Source organism: Vipera ursinii (genome assembly GCF_947247035.1).
Source record: "Vipera ursinii genome assembly, chromosome: 2".
NCBI classification, from domain to species: domain Eukaryota; kingdom Metazoa; phylum Chordata; class Lepidosauria; order Squamata; family Viperidae; genus Vipera; species Vipera ursinii.
In genome coordinates, this window is record NC_139513.1 from 53,259,664 (window position 1) to 53,278,583 (window position 18,920).

Below are 18,920 nucleotides of genomic sequence, written 5' to 3' on the forward strand. Positions count from 1 at the left end.
CAAAAAACAAATATATACCCATTTCAATTATTTATTTTTACCAGTGAAACCAATATAACATCTCAACATTCACAAATATACATTTCTGACATTCAAAAACATAACAAAAACAAATCAGTGACCAATATAGCCACCTTTCTTTGCAAGGACACTCAAAAGCCTGCCATCCATGGATTCTGTCAGTGTTTTGATCTGTTCACCATCAACATTGCGTGCAGCAGCAACCACAGCCTCCCAGACACTGTTCAGAGAGGTGTACTGTTTTCCCTCCTTGTAAATCTCACATTTGATGATGGACCACAGGTTCTCAATGGGGTTCAGATCAGGTGAACAAGGAGGCCATGTCATTAGATTTCCTTCTTTTATACCCTTTCTTGCCAGCCACGCTGTGGAGTACTTGGACGCGTGTGATGGAGCATTGTCCTGCATGAAAATCATGTTTTTCTTGAAGGATGCAGACTTCTTCCTGTACCACTGCTTGAAGAAGGTGTCTTCCAGAAACTGGCAGTAGGACTGGGAGTTGAGCTTGACTCCATCCTCAACCCGAAAAGGCCCCACAAGCTCATCTTTGATGATACCAGCCCAAACCAGTACTCCACCTCCACCTTGCTGGCGTCTGAGTCGGACTGGAGCTCTCTGCCCTTTACCAATCCAGCCACGGGCCCATCCATCTGGCCCATCAAGACTCACTCTCATTTCATCAGTCCATAAAACCTTAGAAAAATCAGTCTTGAGATATTTCTTGGCCCAGTCTTGACGTTTCAGCTTGTGTGTCTTGTTCAGTGGTGGTCGTCTTTCAGCCTTTCTTACCTTAGCCATGTCTCTGAGTATTGCACACCTTGTGCTTTTGGGCACTCCAGTGATGTTGCAGCTCTGAAATATGGCCAAACTGGTGGCAAGTGGCATCTTGGCAGCTGCACGCTTGACTTTTCTCAGTTCATGGGCAGTTATTTTGCGCCTTGGTTTCTCCACACGCTTCTTGCGACCCTGTTGACTATTTTGAATGAAACGCTTGATTGTTCGATGATCACGCTTCAGAAGCTTTGCAATTTTAAGAGTGCTGCATCCCTCTGCAAGATATCTCACTATTTTTTGACTTTTCTGAGCCTGTCAAGTCCTTCTTTTGACCCATTTTGCCAAAGGAAAGGAAGTTGCCTAATAATTATGCACACCTGATACAGGGTGTTGATGTCATTAGACCACACCCCTTCTCATTACAGAGATGCACATCACCTAATATGCTTAATTGGTAGTAGGCTTTCGAGCCTATACAGCTTGGAGTAAGACAACATGCATAAAGAGGATGATGTGGTCAAAATACTCATTTGCCTAATAATTCTGCACTCCCTGTATACGCCAGTTCAGGTTGTTCCTTTATATTTGTGTACTTGTGTGTTCTGTTACTACTGCCCCTCGTATATTTATGCAACCACATAAGACAGTGCCTCGCCCTTTTGGGCCGATCTGGGTTTAAATAAACTTTTATAAGATTAGAGTATTGTCTTTTGCTTAACTGTTTCTTTGATGTTAATCCTTGCTTATCTGGGTGTTGGCTGCTGGCAAGAATGTGTTCTGATTTTTTTGTTTCCTTCTTAGTTTATTATCTTTTGAATGGTGGGTACATGTGGCTTATCTCTATATGTCTGTTGATGGTTGATTTGTCTGAATCCAATCTTCTAGGAATTCCATAGCATTTTTGGATTTAGCTTGGTTTCCCAGATGAAACTATATTTGAGTTTTGCCAGGTATTGTGAATTTAAGGAGTTTTCATCATATCTTCTGACTGCTATTTGATGTATATAAATGCGCTCTACTAGTCTTCTGTCTGTCCTACACAGTATCAATATTGTTACTATAAGAGTGATACAGAGACAATAGTGACAAGAGATGAAGAGAGGGCTTATACAAATGAGCATTTTTCATTTATTTATTTAGAGAAGGCACTTACTTAAGACCACAGGAACCACAATTTGTGCCTGCTAGTTTGTGTGAACCACACCATTTTAATGATTGCATAAAACTTAACTTAGAGAAAAGCATAAATTTAGTCAGTGTGCTCTCTGTCCTAGCAGTTTATACCTCAGAAAGCATCTGCTTTTACAGAGGCTGATGGAGAGCTGGGGAAGGGAGGGGGGAATGCGGCTAATGTACCTTCTCCTCAATTTCTGTATATAAGACAATGGTCCTTTCATCTTGATCATCCATATTCTTTTGGGAGAACAGGCTCACCAATTCCAGCAGCAGCTTTTGCCTTTAGCAATTGTTGACAGAATTTGACACATAATAAATAAAATAAATCCCTCTCTCCCTTTCACATAACCAGCCCTTGCAAAAGCAATCTCATTGCTGGTGGCTGGGTGCTGGATGAATGACTGCCAATCTGTTGTGGTTCCTCCTTGGAGGCTGATGCTCCCAGAAATGATAAAGGGTGAGACTGGGGGGAAGGGGATAGGGGTGGGGAGAATTAATTGCTCATTGCCAGAAGCTTGAGTTCTTTAATGTGGAGCCGACACTCATCAGTCCAGAATGGCTGCCAGGCAGACGTCATAGTGGGAAATGATACAAGGAAGACAGAGAGAAGTGAAAAATATAGCTGAGGGCATCTCCACTATGCCAGCACTCACAACCAAAGATTAGAACGAGATTCATCTAATACAACACAGGAGCTGTCAAACTGGCAGTCCCACTGTAGATTGCAGCACAAAACGTGGAGGGTAATCCATGAAATGAAATAAACCACAACAGGGAAGTGATAGGAGCTAAATCCAAGTCAAAGTTGTGTCCCAAGAACCACAGCCACTCACTCAAAGTCATAGGACAGTAAACGAGGCCAGGGAAAGAAATATTTTCCATTATCATACCAAATCAAGTGCAGAATGGAAAATCAGGCTTAATATCAGAGTAAGGCTCACATTAAGTTTAAAACTGGACTGTACGGGAAGAGAAGAAACAGAAGCATGTTTCAAACAGTTGCATACCGAACTATTAGAGTTTAGTTTATAAACTGATCATGCTATGTCTGGAGACATTGGTATTTATTTTCCAATTATGAAGAAGAAAGGAGAAGTTTTCAAGCTTTGAACAGACAGTTCTTCCCATCCACCCATTATTCACAGCTTCTAGAGGAAGATTGTTCCACTGATTAATTGTTCTAACTGTCAGGAAATTTCTCCTTAGTTCTAGGTTGCTTCTCTGTTTGGTTAGTTTCCATCTGTTACTTCTTGTCCTGCCCTCAGGTGCTTTGGAGAATATCTTGACTCCCTCTTCTTTGTGGCAGCCCCTGGGATATTGGAACACTGCTATCATGTCCCCCCGAGTCCTTCTCTTCATTAAACTAGACATACCCAATTCCAGCAAACGTTCCTCATATTTTTTAGCCTCCAGTCCCCTAATCATCTTTGCTATTCTTCTCTTCTTTTTTATATTGGGTTGACCAAAACTGGATGCAGTATTCCAAGTGTGGCCTTACCAAGGCATTGTAAAGTGGTATTAACACTTCATGTGATCTTGATTCTATCCCCCTGTGCTAGGTTGCATTAACAGAGGGATAGAATCAAGATCACGTTTGTCAAGATCCTTCTGTATCTTAAGCCTATCTTCTGGAGTGTTGGCTATTCCTGCTAGCTTAGTGTTGTCTGCAAATTTGATGAGTTCCCCATCTATCCCCTCATACAAATCAATGATGATGATATTGAAGAGCACTAGGCCCAGAACAGAGCCCCGGGGCACCCCACTACACACTTCCCTCCATGTAGATGCAGTTCCATTGAAGACCACACACTGAGTACAGCCGGTCAGCCAGCTACAAATCCATCTGGTGGTGATGCTGTCTAACCCACATTTTTCTATCTTATCAAGTAGTAGGTTGTGGTCTACTTTATAAATGCCTTACTGAAGTCCAAGTAAATTATATCCACAGCATTCCTCTGGTCCACTAATTTAGTCACCTGATCAAAGAATGCAATAAGATTTGTCTGACATGATCTGTTTTTGACAAACCCATGTTGACTTTGTTTGCCTCTATGTATTTGCTGATTAGTTGCTTGGTTATCTTTTACAGAATCTTTCGAGGTATTGAGGTCAGGCTGATAGATCTGTAGTTTCCTGGATCCGGTAGTTCTGGTAGTTCCCCAGTGCTCCAGGATCTTTGAAAGATATATAACATCTTCCAGTTCCTTCAGAACCTTGGTGTGTAATCCATCTGGTCCTGGTGATCTAAACTCGTCTACGGTGGACAGGTGCTCACTTACCATTTTCTTGCCTATCTTTACTGGTGTTTCTAATCTGTTTTCAGAGTATTGTTTTTGATAGGTTGGACTGTTTCTTCTCTTTGTGTTATGACGGATGCAAAAAATGAGTTAAATAGTTCCGCTTTCTCTCTGTTGCTTGTCACCTTCTTGCCACTTTCTCCCACTAATGGATCAATCATTTCCTTAACTTTTTTCTTGTTTTTTACATGTTGGAAAAAGCTTTTTTTTTGTTATTTTTGACTTCTTTTGCAAGCCTTCGTTCATTTTGAGCCTTAACTTTCCTCACTTCATCTTTGCAGGATTGGGCTATTTGCTGATATTCTGTCTTAGTTATGTGCCCCTCTTTCCACTTTTTATACTTATCCTTTCTGTCTTTCAATTTATCAGAGAGTTATTTATACTGTCATGCTGGTTTCTTTTGAGAGCTGTTATTTTTCTTCTTCTGTGTTATTGTGATAGATTGGGCTTTTTGTAATCTCACTTTTTCGAAATTTCCCAAGCTTCTTCAGTTGAAGATTTGAAGAACCCTTGAAGATTCTCATCCATGGAATCCTTCCCAAGCTCTCTCTATGTTTATTGAAATTAGCTCTCTTAAAGTCCAAGACTCTAGTTTGACTGTGTTCTATTGCTTGTGCTTGCATAAATGTTGATAGGACTGAATATCAAAATGCCTTTTAACACATCACACCATTGTTTACAGTTTATACATAATATAGCTTATGGCATACAGTTTATACTTTGAGGAAATATAGGAGAATTTTATGGTCAAATAAATCTGACTGCAAAACAAAACTATTTTCACAAGTTAAACTGGCATTTCAGTATCTTCCAAATATTACTTACAATATACATAGCTATTAATCCGCACACAATTAGCTATAGGGATGTGTTCTTAATTTGCTCTGTGTTCTTATGGTGAATTTCTTCATAAACAAATGGGCAGATAACTATCTGAAAATCGCACACGCTGTCCAGCTCATAAAACAAAAAAACTAAAAGACAATAAAACTACAATAATGGCCCCAAACAGTCCACTTCACCTTGTTTCTATGAGATACCACGTAGTTGTCTACGGAACTAGCAATGAAGGCAGCCTCAGAGATTTTTTCCATCAGAGCTGGAGATTACTGACATTAAGTCTGTGGTGATTCATAATTGCACCTTCTAGTTTTTGTTCCATGTTATAAATCTGTTTGTAGGTTATCTACATTCTAACCTTAAAATCTGGAGAAGGCCTGAACATCCTATGACCCAAAGCCACATGCAGCCACCAAGCAGCCTTGTGCAGCATTTTTTGAAAATTTTAAAAATTCCAGGAAGATTCCATCACCATCACCACTAGTATTTCTTAACCACCTCCCCACTGGAAGACATGCTGCCGAGTGCCACAGATGTCTCCATCCCCACTGACTTTGCTGTTGCTGCACAGTTAGTTATTGAACACAAATCAACACACCAGCTACTCCTAGGTAGCCCACTATTATTTTTAATGGATCAGCGTGGCCTTTTCTGTTGTATGAGCTGTACCTGCTGCTCTAAATGAAATAATGCCGAACATTACTGAACTGTATCCAGACAGAACATTTCAAGCTTTGACATTACAGACAATCACTTCAATATGAGCCATCAGTGTGCTGCAGCTACCAAAAAAGCCAACACAGTTCCGGGCTCCATTAACACAGTGACAGAATCAAGATCAAGTGAAGTGTTAGTACCACTTTATAATGCCACACTTAGAATATTGCATCCAGTTGTGGTTGCCACAATATAAAAAAAGATGTTGAGACTCTAGAAAGAGTGCAGAGAAGAGCACTAAGATGATTAGGGGACTGGAAGCTAAAACATATGGAGAGCGGTTGCAGGAATTGGGTATGTCTAGTTTAATGAAAAAAAGGATTAAGGGTGACATGACAGCAGTGTTCCAATATCTAAGGGGCTGCCATGAAAAAAAGGGAGTCAACCTATTCTACAAAGCAACTGAAGCCAAGACAAGAAGCAATGGATGGAAACTAAACCTAGAACTAAGGAGTGACAGTGAGACCAATAAACCAGTGGAACAGCTTTCCTTTAGAATTGTGGGTGGTCCAACACTGGAGGTTTTTAAGAAGAGATTGGACAGCCATTTATCTGAAATGTTATAGAGTTTCCTGATTGAGCAGGGGGTTGGACTCAAAAGACTTCCAAGATCCCTTCCAACTCTGTTGTTCTGTTATTCTGTTATATACTTCCATATTTTAAATTTACCCTTCATTTTGAAGAAAGAAAACGACTAGCACGCATGTGTGGGGGAACCTTTACCTTTATATATACCATATATACCATATTAATAGAATTGCATTGAATTTGACTTTTTCATAACCAGGTATATTTGTCAGCAGCTATTTGAGTTTCTGCAGGCTCCACCTTGCTTTACCAGTGAGTGTAATTAGTCTTATTCTTAAACAGGGCTATTTTCTCCAAACAACTAACATGAAATGTTGCAATATGCAGAATTGATAAACCCAGATAAATGTACAGACTTTGCTACTTATCCAAATCAGAAGTGGATAAAAGTCACTTTTTGTGAGATGATCAGCCATATAAATTTGATATATAAATAGAATAAATAAGCACAAGACAGAAACTAGCTGCTATGGAGTAGCAAGAATTAACACTTTGCAAGAAATATAAAAGTCAGTTGCTTTATAATGAAGAAGAAACCCATGATGATATAGGGCCACCAGACAGTTCTGTTATTCAAGTTTATTATCCAACGTATCATTAGATTTCAGTATTTTTGTCCCCTTGCAGATCAAAAGCCAAACTCTACTCATGCCTTGGGGAATAAGCCAAGTTACAAAAGCTCAAAATTATTCAAATTATAGTTTGAAGATAGAATTTGCTTTAAGATGACTCATTTCTGCAGGGCATGGGCCCTGTCACTTACCATTATTGATTCTCCTTGACAGTTCAAATGCTTTAATCACTCAGGTTAATAACTAAGGTGGAACAGATATATAAAATCTGAACATTTTTTTTTGAAACAGATGTTTTACTCAAGCTATATGTTGCAATTTTCCTTAAGACTTTTGTTGTAAACATACATATGGTTTTCCTAAAAGCCAGTTTATAAGTAATTTGAAAGAGGGGGGAAAAAACTGTCCGCCATTATAACTTATTTTGGCTGGAAGAGTCCTCTCAGATAATGGAGCAAGAAAAAGAGCTTATAAAATGCCTGAGGGCTAAAATGACAGTCTGATAAAGATGAGAGAAGAAAAGGAAGAAAGGGTCCTAGTGAACATAACCGTGACCTCTTCTGAAATTGACTTGCTGGCCTGTGGGCTTCTTTCTTAATGGTTTGCACAGGGACTCTAAGAGGAAACTACAAAAGGATAAAGAAGTTAAATCCTCTCGTTCTTGAAAAAGACTGTTCCATTCTTAAACAGAGCATCCCACCAGATGCCTGATAAACAAGGCCAGTGTTTATCTAGCAAGTGTCACGTCTGCTTAAATCTCTGGATCAAACTTTCGGGAAGCTTCAGAATGCTCTTCCCCATAACTTACTTACTTACTTCATACTAAATGCCATGAAAACAATACAATTATTTTTTTTACACACAACAGGTACAGTGAGGATGTCTGCAGACATTTATGAAGAATTACAAAAACAAACAAACTAGTTCCCTTTCAATACCATTTTATATTTTAATTTTATATTTTATTTTAAAAGATTTGTATCTTTATGGCCACCCACCTTAAAACAACCCTGGGTAGCTAACAAGAATAAAACTATAAACACCATAAAAGCCGTAAAAAAATTAAAAACCTGGTACCTCAATTTTCCAGGGTACCCCAACAATCCTGCACAGGCTTTAACACACTACCCCAGGACCTCAGTAAAAAGCAAGATTTTAATTGCTTTCAGGAACACTAAGAGGGTGAGGGTCTTCTGGATTGCTGGGGGGGGGATGTATTCAAGGTGTTGGTAATGACCTACAAAGCCCTCCATGGCATGGGTCCGGAATACCTTGGGGAGCACCTGCGGCCGCCGTCAAATTCCCTCCGCCCAGTACGCTCCCACAGAGAGGGCCTCCTCAGGGTGCCACCGGTCAAAGAATGCCGACTGGTGGCCCCCAGGGGGAGGGCCTTCTCTGTGGGTGTGCCAGATTTATGGAACCATCTTCCGGTCGAGCTCCGGATGGCGCCTGACCTCCACTCCTTCCGGCGCGATCTCAAAACATACCTTTTCAAACAAGCTGGCCTGGCCTGATGGGATGGGGTTAGGTTTTATTAATCTGTTTTAATCTATTTTTAATGTGTTTTAACTTATTCATGGGCATTTGTTTAATCGTTTTTAATTTTTGTATCTTGTTTTTTAATATGTATTGCCCTGTTCACCGCCCTGAGTCCTTCGGGAGAAGGGCGGTATACAAATAAAATTAATAAATAATAAATAAATAAATTCTATAAAGGAGGGGCAGCCACAGATAAAGCCCACTTCCAAGGTTCCATTAGATGATAATTTTTCAGATAGGGACCTGGAGCATGCCCTTCCTACCCAATCTAGTGGGATGGACAGATATGTCAAAGGCAATCCTGCAAATAGCCTGTTCCTATGCCATGCAGAGGGACGTGGTGGCTCAGTGGGTTAAGAAGCTGAGCTTGTCGATCAGAAGGTTGGCAGTTTGGCGGGTCGAATCCCGAGTGCCGCGTAACAGAGTGAGCGCCTGTTACTCGTCCCAGCTTCTGCCAACCTAGCAGTTCGAAAGCACGTAAAAATGCAAGTAGAAAAATAGGGACCACTACGGTGGGAAGGTAACAGCATTCTGTGCGCTTTTGACGTCTAGTCATGCCAGCCACATGACCATGGACACGTCCTTGGACAAGCGCTGGCTCTTCGGCTTTGAAACGGAGATGAGCACCGGCCCCTAGAGTCGGAAACGACTAGCACGCATGTGCGGGGGAACCTTTACCTTTTTTTATGCCATGCAGAGCTTTAAACACAATGACCCAGAACTTTAAATTGCAGAACTTTAAATTGCCCAGAAATTAGAAGTCTGTGCAGCTTGCATAACAGGGGTGTAACATGGGCAAATCTAGAGACACTTAATACTATGCATACTCCTAGGTTTGCCCACATTCCATCCATTTTGTACAACCCAATAAAAGTATATTCACATCCTATCTTTTTTTAAAAAAAATCTCTATTGCACAGCAACACACTGCAATGCCTTTCAACTTTTCCTTGCATGGCCTGATTTCTAAATTTTCCTTTCTCTTTCTTCAATTCTCCTCAGTCTTTTCTTATTCTGATGGCCAAGTAGATATGGATTACCCAATATTGAATCAAATGATTACTATTGCTTTTGAACCCGGGATTTGATCCTTCTTTAAATGAAATGGGGCTTTGGGCTGTATCATCTAAGTAATGGAAAAAAGAGACAGGAGGAGAAAATAGATGAGGTGTAACACTGAGCAAAAAAGGCAGACTTGAGTATATACCTCAGACATGTTTACACGGCCTTCAAGGAAGGAACAGTCTGCTGCATTGTGAGTACAAATGTGACGATATTTACACCAGTGGCAAGGGAAGGATCCATTCACACAGGACAGGCAGCTGTAAAAAAACAAAAAAAAGAAGACAAGCATTAATACTTTCAGAAACATTTTGATTATATAAGATCTTGTCTTTTTCATTATTGCTAGCAGTGTGTCATAAACAAAAGCGTTTCGTGCCATAGACCCAGAATGCTTACATACAATACATACAATAAGCAAAGAAATAAACACCAGGCCAAGAAATGAAAAAAACTTGTACTATACAATGGAACCTGTGGCGACGATTTTATAGGTTAGAAGAGTGGATTAACATCTGGATAGGGCCATAAGTACTGACATCTCAGTTGTTGCTGAAAGTCTCAGTGGGCTTTTTGGCAAAATGTTTGCCATATAATACAAACTAGAAGATGGTAATGGGAGAATGAGCAATGGGAAATGTCAATGACCATGTCAATGACAAATGAACCTTACAGGGCCCTCCAAATCTTTTTTCATAGTTTTATGTCCTTAGTTCCATGTTGAGACAACTGAGTTCACTATTGAATCAAAGATGAGAACACTATAAAGAAGCTGAGACACCACCTTCAGTGACTGCAAACACAGAACTTTACAAATGTCACAGTTTAATATTCACATTCCTTAGCCCTTGTGTCAATCGCCTTCTCCTTTCCCCACACTGGGGCCTCATAATGCTTTCCGTGTGATTAAATCTGTGCCCCAATGACCTCGGCTTCTAACTTGGCAGCAATACAATTCTTTCTTTACATCGATATGCACTATGGTTGACTCACAGACTTCGTGATCTTTATTCTGGGATATATGAAAAGCAATTTAAATAAACAGATAGCAAAACAACAGTGCTCCACTGAGTGGAGAAAAATCCTGAAAAATGCAATACAAAATCATTCCGGGGGGGGGGGGGGAATACAGTTACCCAAAATCTGAGTCAGATTAACATTTGAAGAGTATTATGGGTTCTTTCCCCCCTCATATTACAATGTCTTCTATTATCTTTCCTTCACGTTGCTTCTATGCATAGTATACCCCTCAAAAGGATGGAAGGCTGAGTCAACCCTGAGCCCCATCAAGATCGAATCCCAGGCTGTGGGCAGAGTTTTGCCTACAATACATTTTTTGATAATTAAGAATTCTTTAACTTCATTTTCCCCAATGACCAAACTTGTAATCTCAATTTTATGAGTTTTTGATCTTCATTCCCATTTGCCCCTGCTTTGTTCACACTGGAGAGAAAGACTCAGGAGCTTTTGGGTAGTCTTCATTTGTGATATATGTAGGGGGGGAGTGAGGGAACAAAGAGATGAAGTAAGCAGACCTCAAGTTTTTGTTTTAAAATCAGTAGCAGCCTTCTTTCTCATACTGACAGTAGTTAGGCTGCTGCTAATCCAGAAACATCAGATAAACAGACATCCTAGAAATCATATTCCCCAGTCTCTGGTACACGAGGGCCCAATTATACCTGCAAAAACAGAATGCTACTGTCTGGGTTTGCTATAAATGTGCTATGTTTTCAATTGTCATCTTATTCAGGCAAATGTTTTTGATTTCAGCATTCAGAGAAATGAAGATTTGTATGAGGCCTAAGGAGAAACAAAATCTATTCACGTGTTTATATAGCTTTGATGAGCAATGTGAGTAAAGTCTTATTAAGAAAAATAACCAGGAGATGTTACAATCTAATTCAAACCACAGTTAACCATTAATCCACCCATGTTCAGCCCACTTCAGTAGCCAAAGACTTAACAATTTGCAGAAATTTGGTGTCATTGCTAAAGATACCAAAAAAATAATAACTATTTTCTGGAAGTTACTTCCATGTTTATATCCATTTTCATTCTAAAACCAAAAAAAAAACCATGTTTATTTATTTCATCTATTTATACATCACATATATCCATAGTCAATTGCATGTGTGATTATGCATTTTTTTAATACCTAGGAATGCTACAATCATAATTGGTAGGCAAAATATTGATGAATCATTTCATTAATCTGAAAAGAAACTATTAAATATTTTACATAAAGAATGTACGACGTTAATCCTTGCATATCAGATTCAAAAGATTTTATGTATCTTGTGATGACAAAAACATTCAGCACAATGGCTGGGCAACCTTGGTTTCCCTTTTTAGAGAAACCTCTATAAAGCCTCTATAAAGTATACCATCAAATACACGTGGCCAAATCATGGACATGCAATTTTCCACCTATGTTTCAGATTAAGAGCAAAAGCATAATAGATGAACATTTGCTTTGTGGTGAAATTTAAACATCTACCTGCTTCAAAAATACAAAGATATACCGGTAATACAAAATTCTCGATCCCGTGCACTTCCTTTGAACTCACTGTGCCATATAGCCTTACCCACTAAGCCTAACTGGAACAAGTTTGCTACCATCTGCAAAAAAGCTACCTGCCATAAATGAAATGTATTGTAAAGCAACCTCCTCTTTTCCAATTATTAATAATACCTGTTGCATCAGCTAATGAACCCCCATGAGGGAAAAACGTAAAAATTGCCCAACTTTTGTGTCAAACGAAATATAGTAACAGAAATAGTTAGACAAGAGACCACACAGACCTGGCATCCAATCTCATCCGTGAAACATCAGCTGAACTCATTTTGAGATGCCCACAAAAATCAACCGCTCTGATAATCACTCTGTTTATCTGGGGGTGGAGGAGACACATATGACATATGATTTTTTATTTTTTTATTTATTTTATTTTAATTCCATTTATATCCCGCCCTTCTCCGAAGACTCAGGGCGGCTTACAAGCTTAGCAGTAGCCTTCATTCTATGTATATGCCTGCTTGTTAGGGTTTTCACACACACCCCAAGCGGCATTATTACAAAGTCAGCTTAATTGCCCCCAACAATCTGGGTCCTCATTTTATTCCCACCTTCCATATTGTATAGCATTAATTCTGCTTGTCACAAGCAAAAATATGTGCCAGTTACAAAGTATGTGAAGGGCGATCAACGATTGAGGGATGTGTAACGGTTGTAAATATGTGCCTGTTGTGAAGCACACAAATGGTGTGCATGTGACACTGCAACAGCTGCAAATGCAAGGATTGGTTACAAAGTTGTTTTTTTAGCAGTGTTGTAACTTCAAATGACTGCTGCACAAGGCAGTGAGTAAGCAAGGGCTACCTGTAACGCACACATGTATTTTACTTCTAGACTTTTGTTAAGCTCACTTAATGCGTGAGCTTTATGCAGTAATATTTATGTTTGAGATTATAATCATGTGAAAATGAAAGTGAATTACTCCAGTGCCAACATTAATTCTTTAAGCAGGGATGAGATAGTTCTATGTAAGAAACTGAATGTAACCTCTGTCGGGGTTATTAGTGGGTAGTCCTATGCACAATGTCTATTAACATCTTCCCTTCTTTTTTTGCCACTGCTATGGGAAACAAAAATACTTTTACTCTCAACTGATCACCCGGCAAAGATCCACTGAGATTCCTTATTTTATCAGAGTACAAAAGCCAGGGAGACTCTTCATACTTCTATTGAGATATGAATACAGGGAGTGCAGAATTATTAGGCAAATGAGTATTTTGACCACATCATCCTCTTTATGCATGTTGTCTTACTCCAAGCTGTATAGGCTCGAAAGCCTACTACCAATTAAGCATATTAGGTGATGTGCATCTCTGTAATGAGAAGGGGTGTGGTCTAATGACATCAACACCCTGTATCAGGTGTGCATAATTATTAGGCAACTTCCTTTCCTTTGGCAAAATGGGTCAAAAGAAGGACTTGACAGGCTCAGAAAAGTCAAAAATAGTGAGATATCTTGCAGAGGGATGCAGCACTCTTAAAATTGCAAAGCTTCTGAAGCGTGATCATCGAACAATCAAGCGTTTCATTCAAAATAGTCAACAGGGTCGCAAGAAGCGTGTGGAGAAACCAAGGCGCAAAATAACTGCCCATGAACTGAGAAAAGTCAAGCGTGCAGCTGCCAAGATGCCACTTGCCACCAGTTTGGCCATATTTCAGAGCTGCAACATCACTGGAGTGCCCAAAAGCACAAGGTGTGCAATACTCAGAGACATGGCCAAGGTAAGAAAGGCTGAAAGACGACCACCACTGAACAAGACACACAAGCTGAAACGTAAAGACTGGGCCAAGAAATATCTCAAGACTGATTTTTCTAAGGTTTTATGGACTGATGAAATGAGAGTGAGTCTTGATGGGCCAGATGGATGGGCCCGTGGCTGGATTGGTAAAGGGCAGAGAGCTCCAGTCCGACTCAGACGCCAGCAAGGTGGAGGTGGAGTACTGGTTTGGGCTGGTATCATCAAAGATGAGCTTGTGGGGCCTTTTCGGGTTGAGGATGGAGTCAAGCTCAACTCCCAGTCCTACTGCCAGTTTCTGGAAGACACCTTCTTCAAGCAGTGGTACAGGAAGAAGTCTGCATCCTTCAAGAAAAACATGATTTTCATGCAGGACAATGCTCCATCACACGCGTCCAAGTACTCCACAGCGTGGCTGGCAAGAAAGGGTATAAAAGAAGGAAATCTAATGACATGGCCTCCTTGTTCACCTGATCTGAACCCCATTGAGAACCTGTGGTCCATCATCAAATGTGAGATTTACAAGGAGGGAAAACAGTACACCTCTCTGAACAGTGTCTGGGAGGCTGTGGTTGCTGCTGCACGCAATGTTGATGGTGAACAGATCAAAACACTGACAGAATCCATGGATGGCAGGCTTTTGAGTGTCCTTGCAAAGAAAGGTGGCTATATTGGTCACTGATTTGTTTTTGTTATGTTTTTGAATGTCAGAAATGTATATTTGTGAATGTTGAGATGTTATATTGGTTTCACTGGTAAAAATAAATAATTGAAATGGGTATATATTTGTTTTTTGTTAAGTTGCCTAATAATTATGCACAGTAATAGTCACCTGCACACACAGATATCCCCCTAAAATAGCTATAACTAACAACAAACTAAAAACTACTTCCAAAAATATTCAGCTTTGATATTAATGAGTTTTTTGGGTTCATTGAGAACATGGTTGTTGTTCAATAATAAAATTAATCCTCAAAAATACAACTTGCCTAATAATTCTGCACTCCCTGTATGTTTCATTCAAAATTAAGCATTATAGCATGTTTGGGAGTTTATCCCCTATATCCATATGTCATCACTATCTGTTTATGTTTCAGTGGCAGGTTGCTTGACTGCCTGACACCATCTGTTCCATCTCTCCTTTTTCATGGGGTGAACACTGTTTACTGTCAATATTCAGGGACTAAACATTTTTAATGTCTAGAGAAAGTAACCGCATTCCCACAACTTGCACATTTGGTCAAATCGGCTCAGATCAGTCATAATAATAGGCTCAAGCTCAACCTTCCTTTCAAACTTAAGTATTGTTTAAGAAGTAATTGTCAAATCCTTTCATCTAGTCCAGATAATCTTGCGGCATTTCCGACAAATAAAGCCATAAATTGATTAATCTGGTCTAGAATGAATGGAAAGATTCTGAAAAAAAGCGAGACTGAAGTACTATTCCTGTCTCTGCTACAAACTGGTACTTGAAATGTGCTAATTAAATTTCGGTTTGGGTTTGTGAGTTGGCTAGACAGGATTTTGCATTTTTGTAAAAAGCCCATTAAATCTGAGATAATGAGAATGGCAATACCATCCTTCAAAAGTTATGGTTTATATTTTTAGACAATTAAGGCCACTTCTGTTTCTGTCAGTGCTACCTTTTTAAAGTAGGTTTTATAGTATTTGTGTACGGAATTTTTCAAATTAATTATAATTGATTCTCATGCTTGCCTGTGGTCAGGTTCATATGATTTGACATTATCCCGGATATTAATATAATTCTGGAAGCAGCGCTATATAAAAAAAAACTATATAAAAAGCGCTATAAAAAAGTTCTCAAAGCTTCCTGGGAAATATTGGAGGGAACACTGCCCTCTAGTGGAGAACATCTTTGCTAATAGTAAAAAATAATAACAGTTATAGTTATGCTTGCATACATATCTGTAAGCTTTCGTGAGGGAATGTAGGATGTAAGAATCACCTAAGGTAAACAATTTATTTTTAAATACTCTCTCAAAAATCAAATAATCAGAGATGAAAAGCCTTTGCCTGTTAATTATGTTTGCATTTTTTTTAAAGAAGAACTTTTAAAAAATGTATGTTGTTGTTGTTAGCTGCGAAGTCGTGTCCGACCCATCGCGACCCTATGGACAACATTCCTCCAGGCCTTCCTGTCCTCTACCATCTTCTGGAGTCCATTTAAGCTCACGCCTACTGCTTGAGTGACTCCATCCAGCCACCTCATTCTCTGTCGTCCCCTTCTTCTATTGCCCTCGATCTTTCCCAGCATTAGGCTCTTCTCCAGTGAGTCCTTCCTTCTCATTAGGTGGCCAAAGTATTTGAGTTTTAGCTTCAGGATCTGGCCTTCTAAAGAGCAGTCAGGATTGATCTCCTCTAGGACTGACGGGTTTGATCGCCTTGCAGTCCAAGGGACTCGCAGGAGTCTTCTCCAGCACCATAGTTCAAAGGCCTCAATTCTTTGGCACTCAGCCTTTCTTATGGTCCAACTTTCACTGCCATACATTGCTACTGGGAAGACCATAGCCTTGACTATACGTACTTTTGTTGACAGGGTGATGTCTCTGCTTTTTAGTGTGCTGTCTAGATTTGCCATGGCTTTCCTCCCCAGGAGCAAGCGTCTTTTAATTTCTTGGCTACAGTCCCCATCTGCAGTGATCTTGGAGCCCAGGAAAATAAAATCTGTCACTACCTCCATTTCTTCCCCATCTATTTGCCAGGAATTGAGAGGGCCAGATGCCATGATCTTGGTTTTCTTAATGTTAAGTTTCAACCCAAGTTTTGCACTCTCCTTCTTCACCCGCAACAAGAGGCTCTTTAGTTCTTCTTCACTTTCTGCCATTAGAGTGGTATCATCTGCGTATCTTAGGTTGTTGATATTTCTTCCGGCAATCTTAATTCCAACTTTTGATTCATCTAGCCCTGCCTTTCTCATGATGTGCTCTGCATATAAGTTAAATAGGCAGGGCGACAGTATACAGCCTTGCCGGACTCCTTTCCCAATTTTGAACCAATTCGTGGTTCCATGTCCAGTTCTCACTGTTGCTTCTTGACCCGCATATAGGGTCAAGAAATGTATACCATATTGTTAAGCCAAGAAACAAAGATTTTTGCTCCTAAAGTATCTTTTCATCCTTTAATACACAAACTTCTGGATTCTGCTATGTGGATCTTTTATTTGCAGTCAGGATTACTGTGTGATACAAACCACAATTTATGCTAGTTTGCAGAAGGGTGAGGTTTTGGGGTTTTGTTTTTGTTTTTGACCCAATAGCCTCAATTACCTAACTGATGTTCAAGGACCAGAAAGATGTTGCTGTATTCCAATATTTTCTGGCAGTCTCTGCCCACAAACCTACTTCCTCTAAAGTCCTTTGTGAACGTATTTTGAGCAGAATTAACAGAAGTATAGTGCCAAATACTGCCATCCAACAGCAGCATGGATGAAAGAAATGTTTTTTTTTTCTTTAAAAAAAACACCTTTAAAAGTCAAAAGAAGCTGTTTGAATAGCAGGATGCCTCATTCTCGCACTCCCAAGATAGGAAGAAAAAAACTAGGATGAGATGAGTAAATCCACAATAACATCAATAAGAAACAAGGGGCAAGCAAGTCGTTTCAGTGCAGGATGATGATGATGATGATGATGATGATGATGATGATGATGATGATGATGTAAGTTGGAAGGGACCTTGGAGGTCATCTAGTCCAACCCTCTGCTCAGGCAGGAAACCATTTCAGGCAAGTGGCTGGCCAGTCTCTTCTTAAAAACTTCCAGTGTTGGAGCATTCACCACTTCTGGAGGCAGGGTGTTCCACTGATTAATTGTTCTAACTGTCAGGAAGTTTCTCCTTAGTTCTAGGTTGCTTCTCTGCTTGACTAGTTTCCATCCGTTGCTTCTTGTCCTGCCTTCAGGTGCTTTGGAGAATAGCTTGACTCCCTCTTCTTTGTGGCAGCCCCTGAGATATTGGAACACTGCTATCATGTCACCCCTCGTCCTTCTCTTCGTTAAACTAGTCATACACAATTCCAGCAACCGTTTCTTATATGTTTTAGCCTCCAGTCCCCCAATCATCTTTGTTGCCCTTCTCTGTACCCTTTCTAGGGTCTCAACATCTTCGGATCATTGTACCTGTGAAACTATCTAGCTTACCTTTCTTCCATCTATACAGTACCTGCTATTTCTTATTGCCAGCCTAATTTATGAAATGCTCTATTTCAATTCATTTATAATACAATACTAAAAGAAAAAATACGGCCCCAATATTATTTATGACTGGCAAAGGTTCTGTAATAAATACCTTAATCACAATTTTCCCACACAAATAATATATAACGAAAACTACATCTTCAGGTAAATGTGGACCTTTTCCTGAACTTATTGTTCTTACTGTGTGTCTTATAATTCCAGGTTCTTTTGAGGGGTTTTTTTGGATTATTTAAATTTAAAATACATATTTCTTTCAGTGTTTCCATTTCTGCTGCTTAACGCCCCTCAATACTGCAGCTGTTATCTGAAAGGAATATATTTCCATGGCTTCATCCACAGTCCAGATATAACAACAGAGCACTTAATTGAGGAGCAGAAAACACCAAAACCTGTGTCAAAGTTAAGGAGAAACACATTCATCGTCCAAGAGAATCAGTCAGACATGCAGATAGGTGAAATCAGTGCAGATCAAATGTCACTGAACTTCAGTGGTCAAATGTACCAAAACTGGATTTATTACAAATAATTTTTAATAAACTCCCTCAAAACAGTAGATTTACAATGCTTTCACTTTTAACATTGTACATTACATTGCAATATGCATCAAGATGCTAAGGACTGGATTTTCTTTAGAAAATACAATATTTAGTGCCGTGTTATGTATTACAGAGTAATAATCCAAGTGAACCAATAAATCACAAACTATACAGAGGTCTTTACTTCACAGACTCCAATTTAATGTTTAGATAATTAATCTACTGATCAAACTGATAAACCATAGTTGCTTCATTACATTTACAGAAAAGTAAACA

General features: G+C 39.5%; 1 protein-coding gene across 1 annotated transcript in view; it reads right to left on the reverse strand.

The window, feature by feature from the left end:
- The window catches only part of PLXNA1 (plexin A1), a 425,046-nt gene that overhangs the window by 148,161 nt on the left and 257,965 nt on the right, over nucleotides 1-18,920 (reverse strand). Inside the window, exon 9 of the mRNA XM_083351698.1 lies at nucleotides 9,732-9,846. Within this exon, the coding sequence (XP_083207824.1) occupies nucleotides 9,732-9,846 (115 nt within the window). The remainder of the gene's footprint in view (nucleotides 1-9,731; nucleotides 9,847-18,920) is intronic.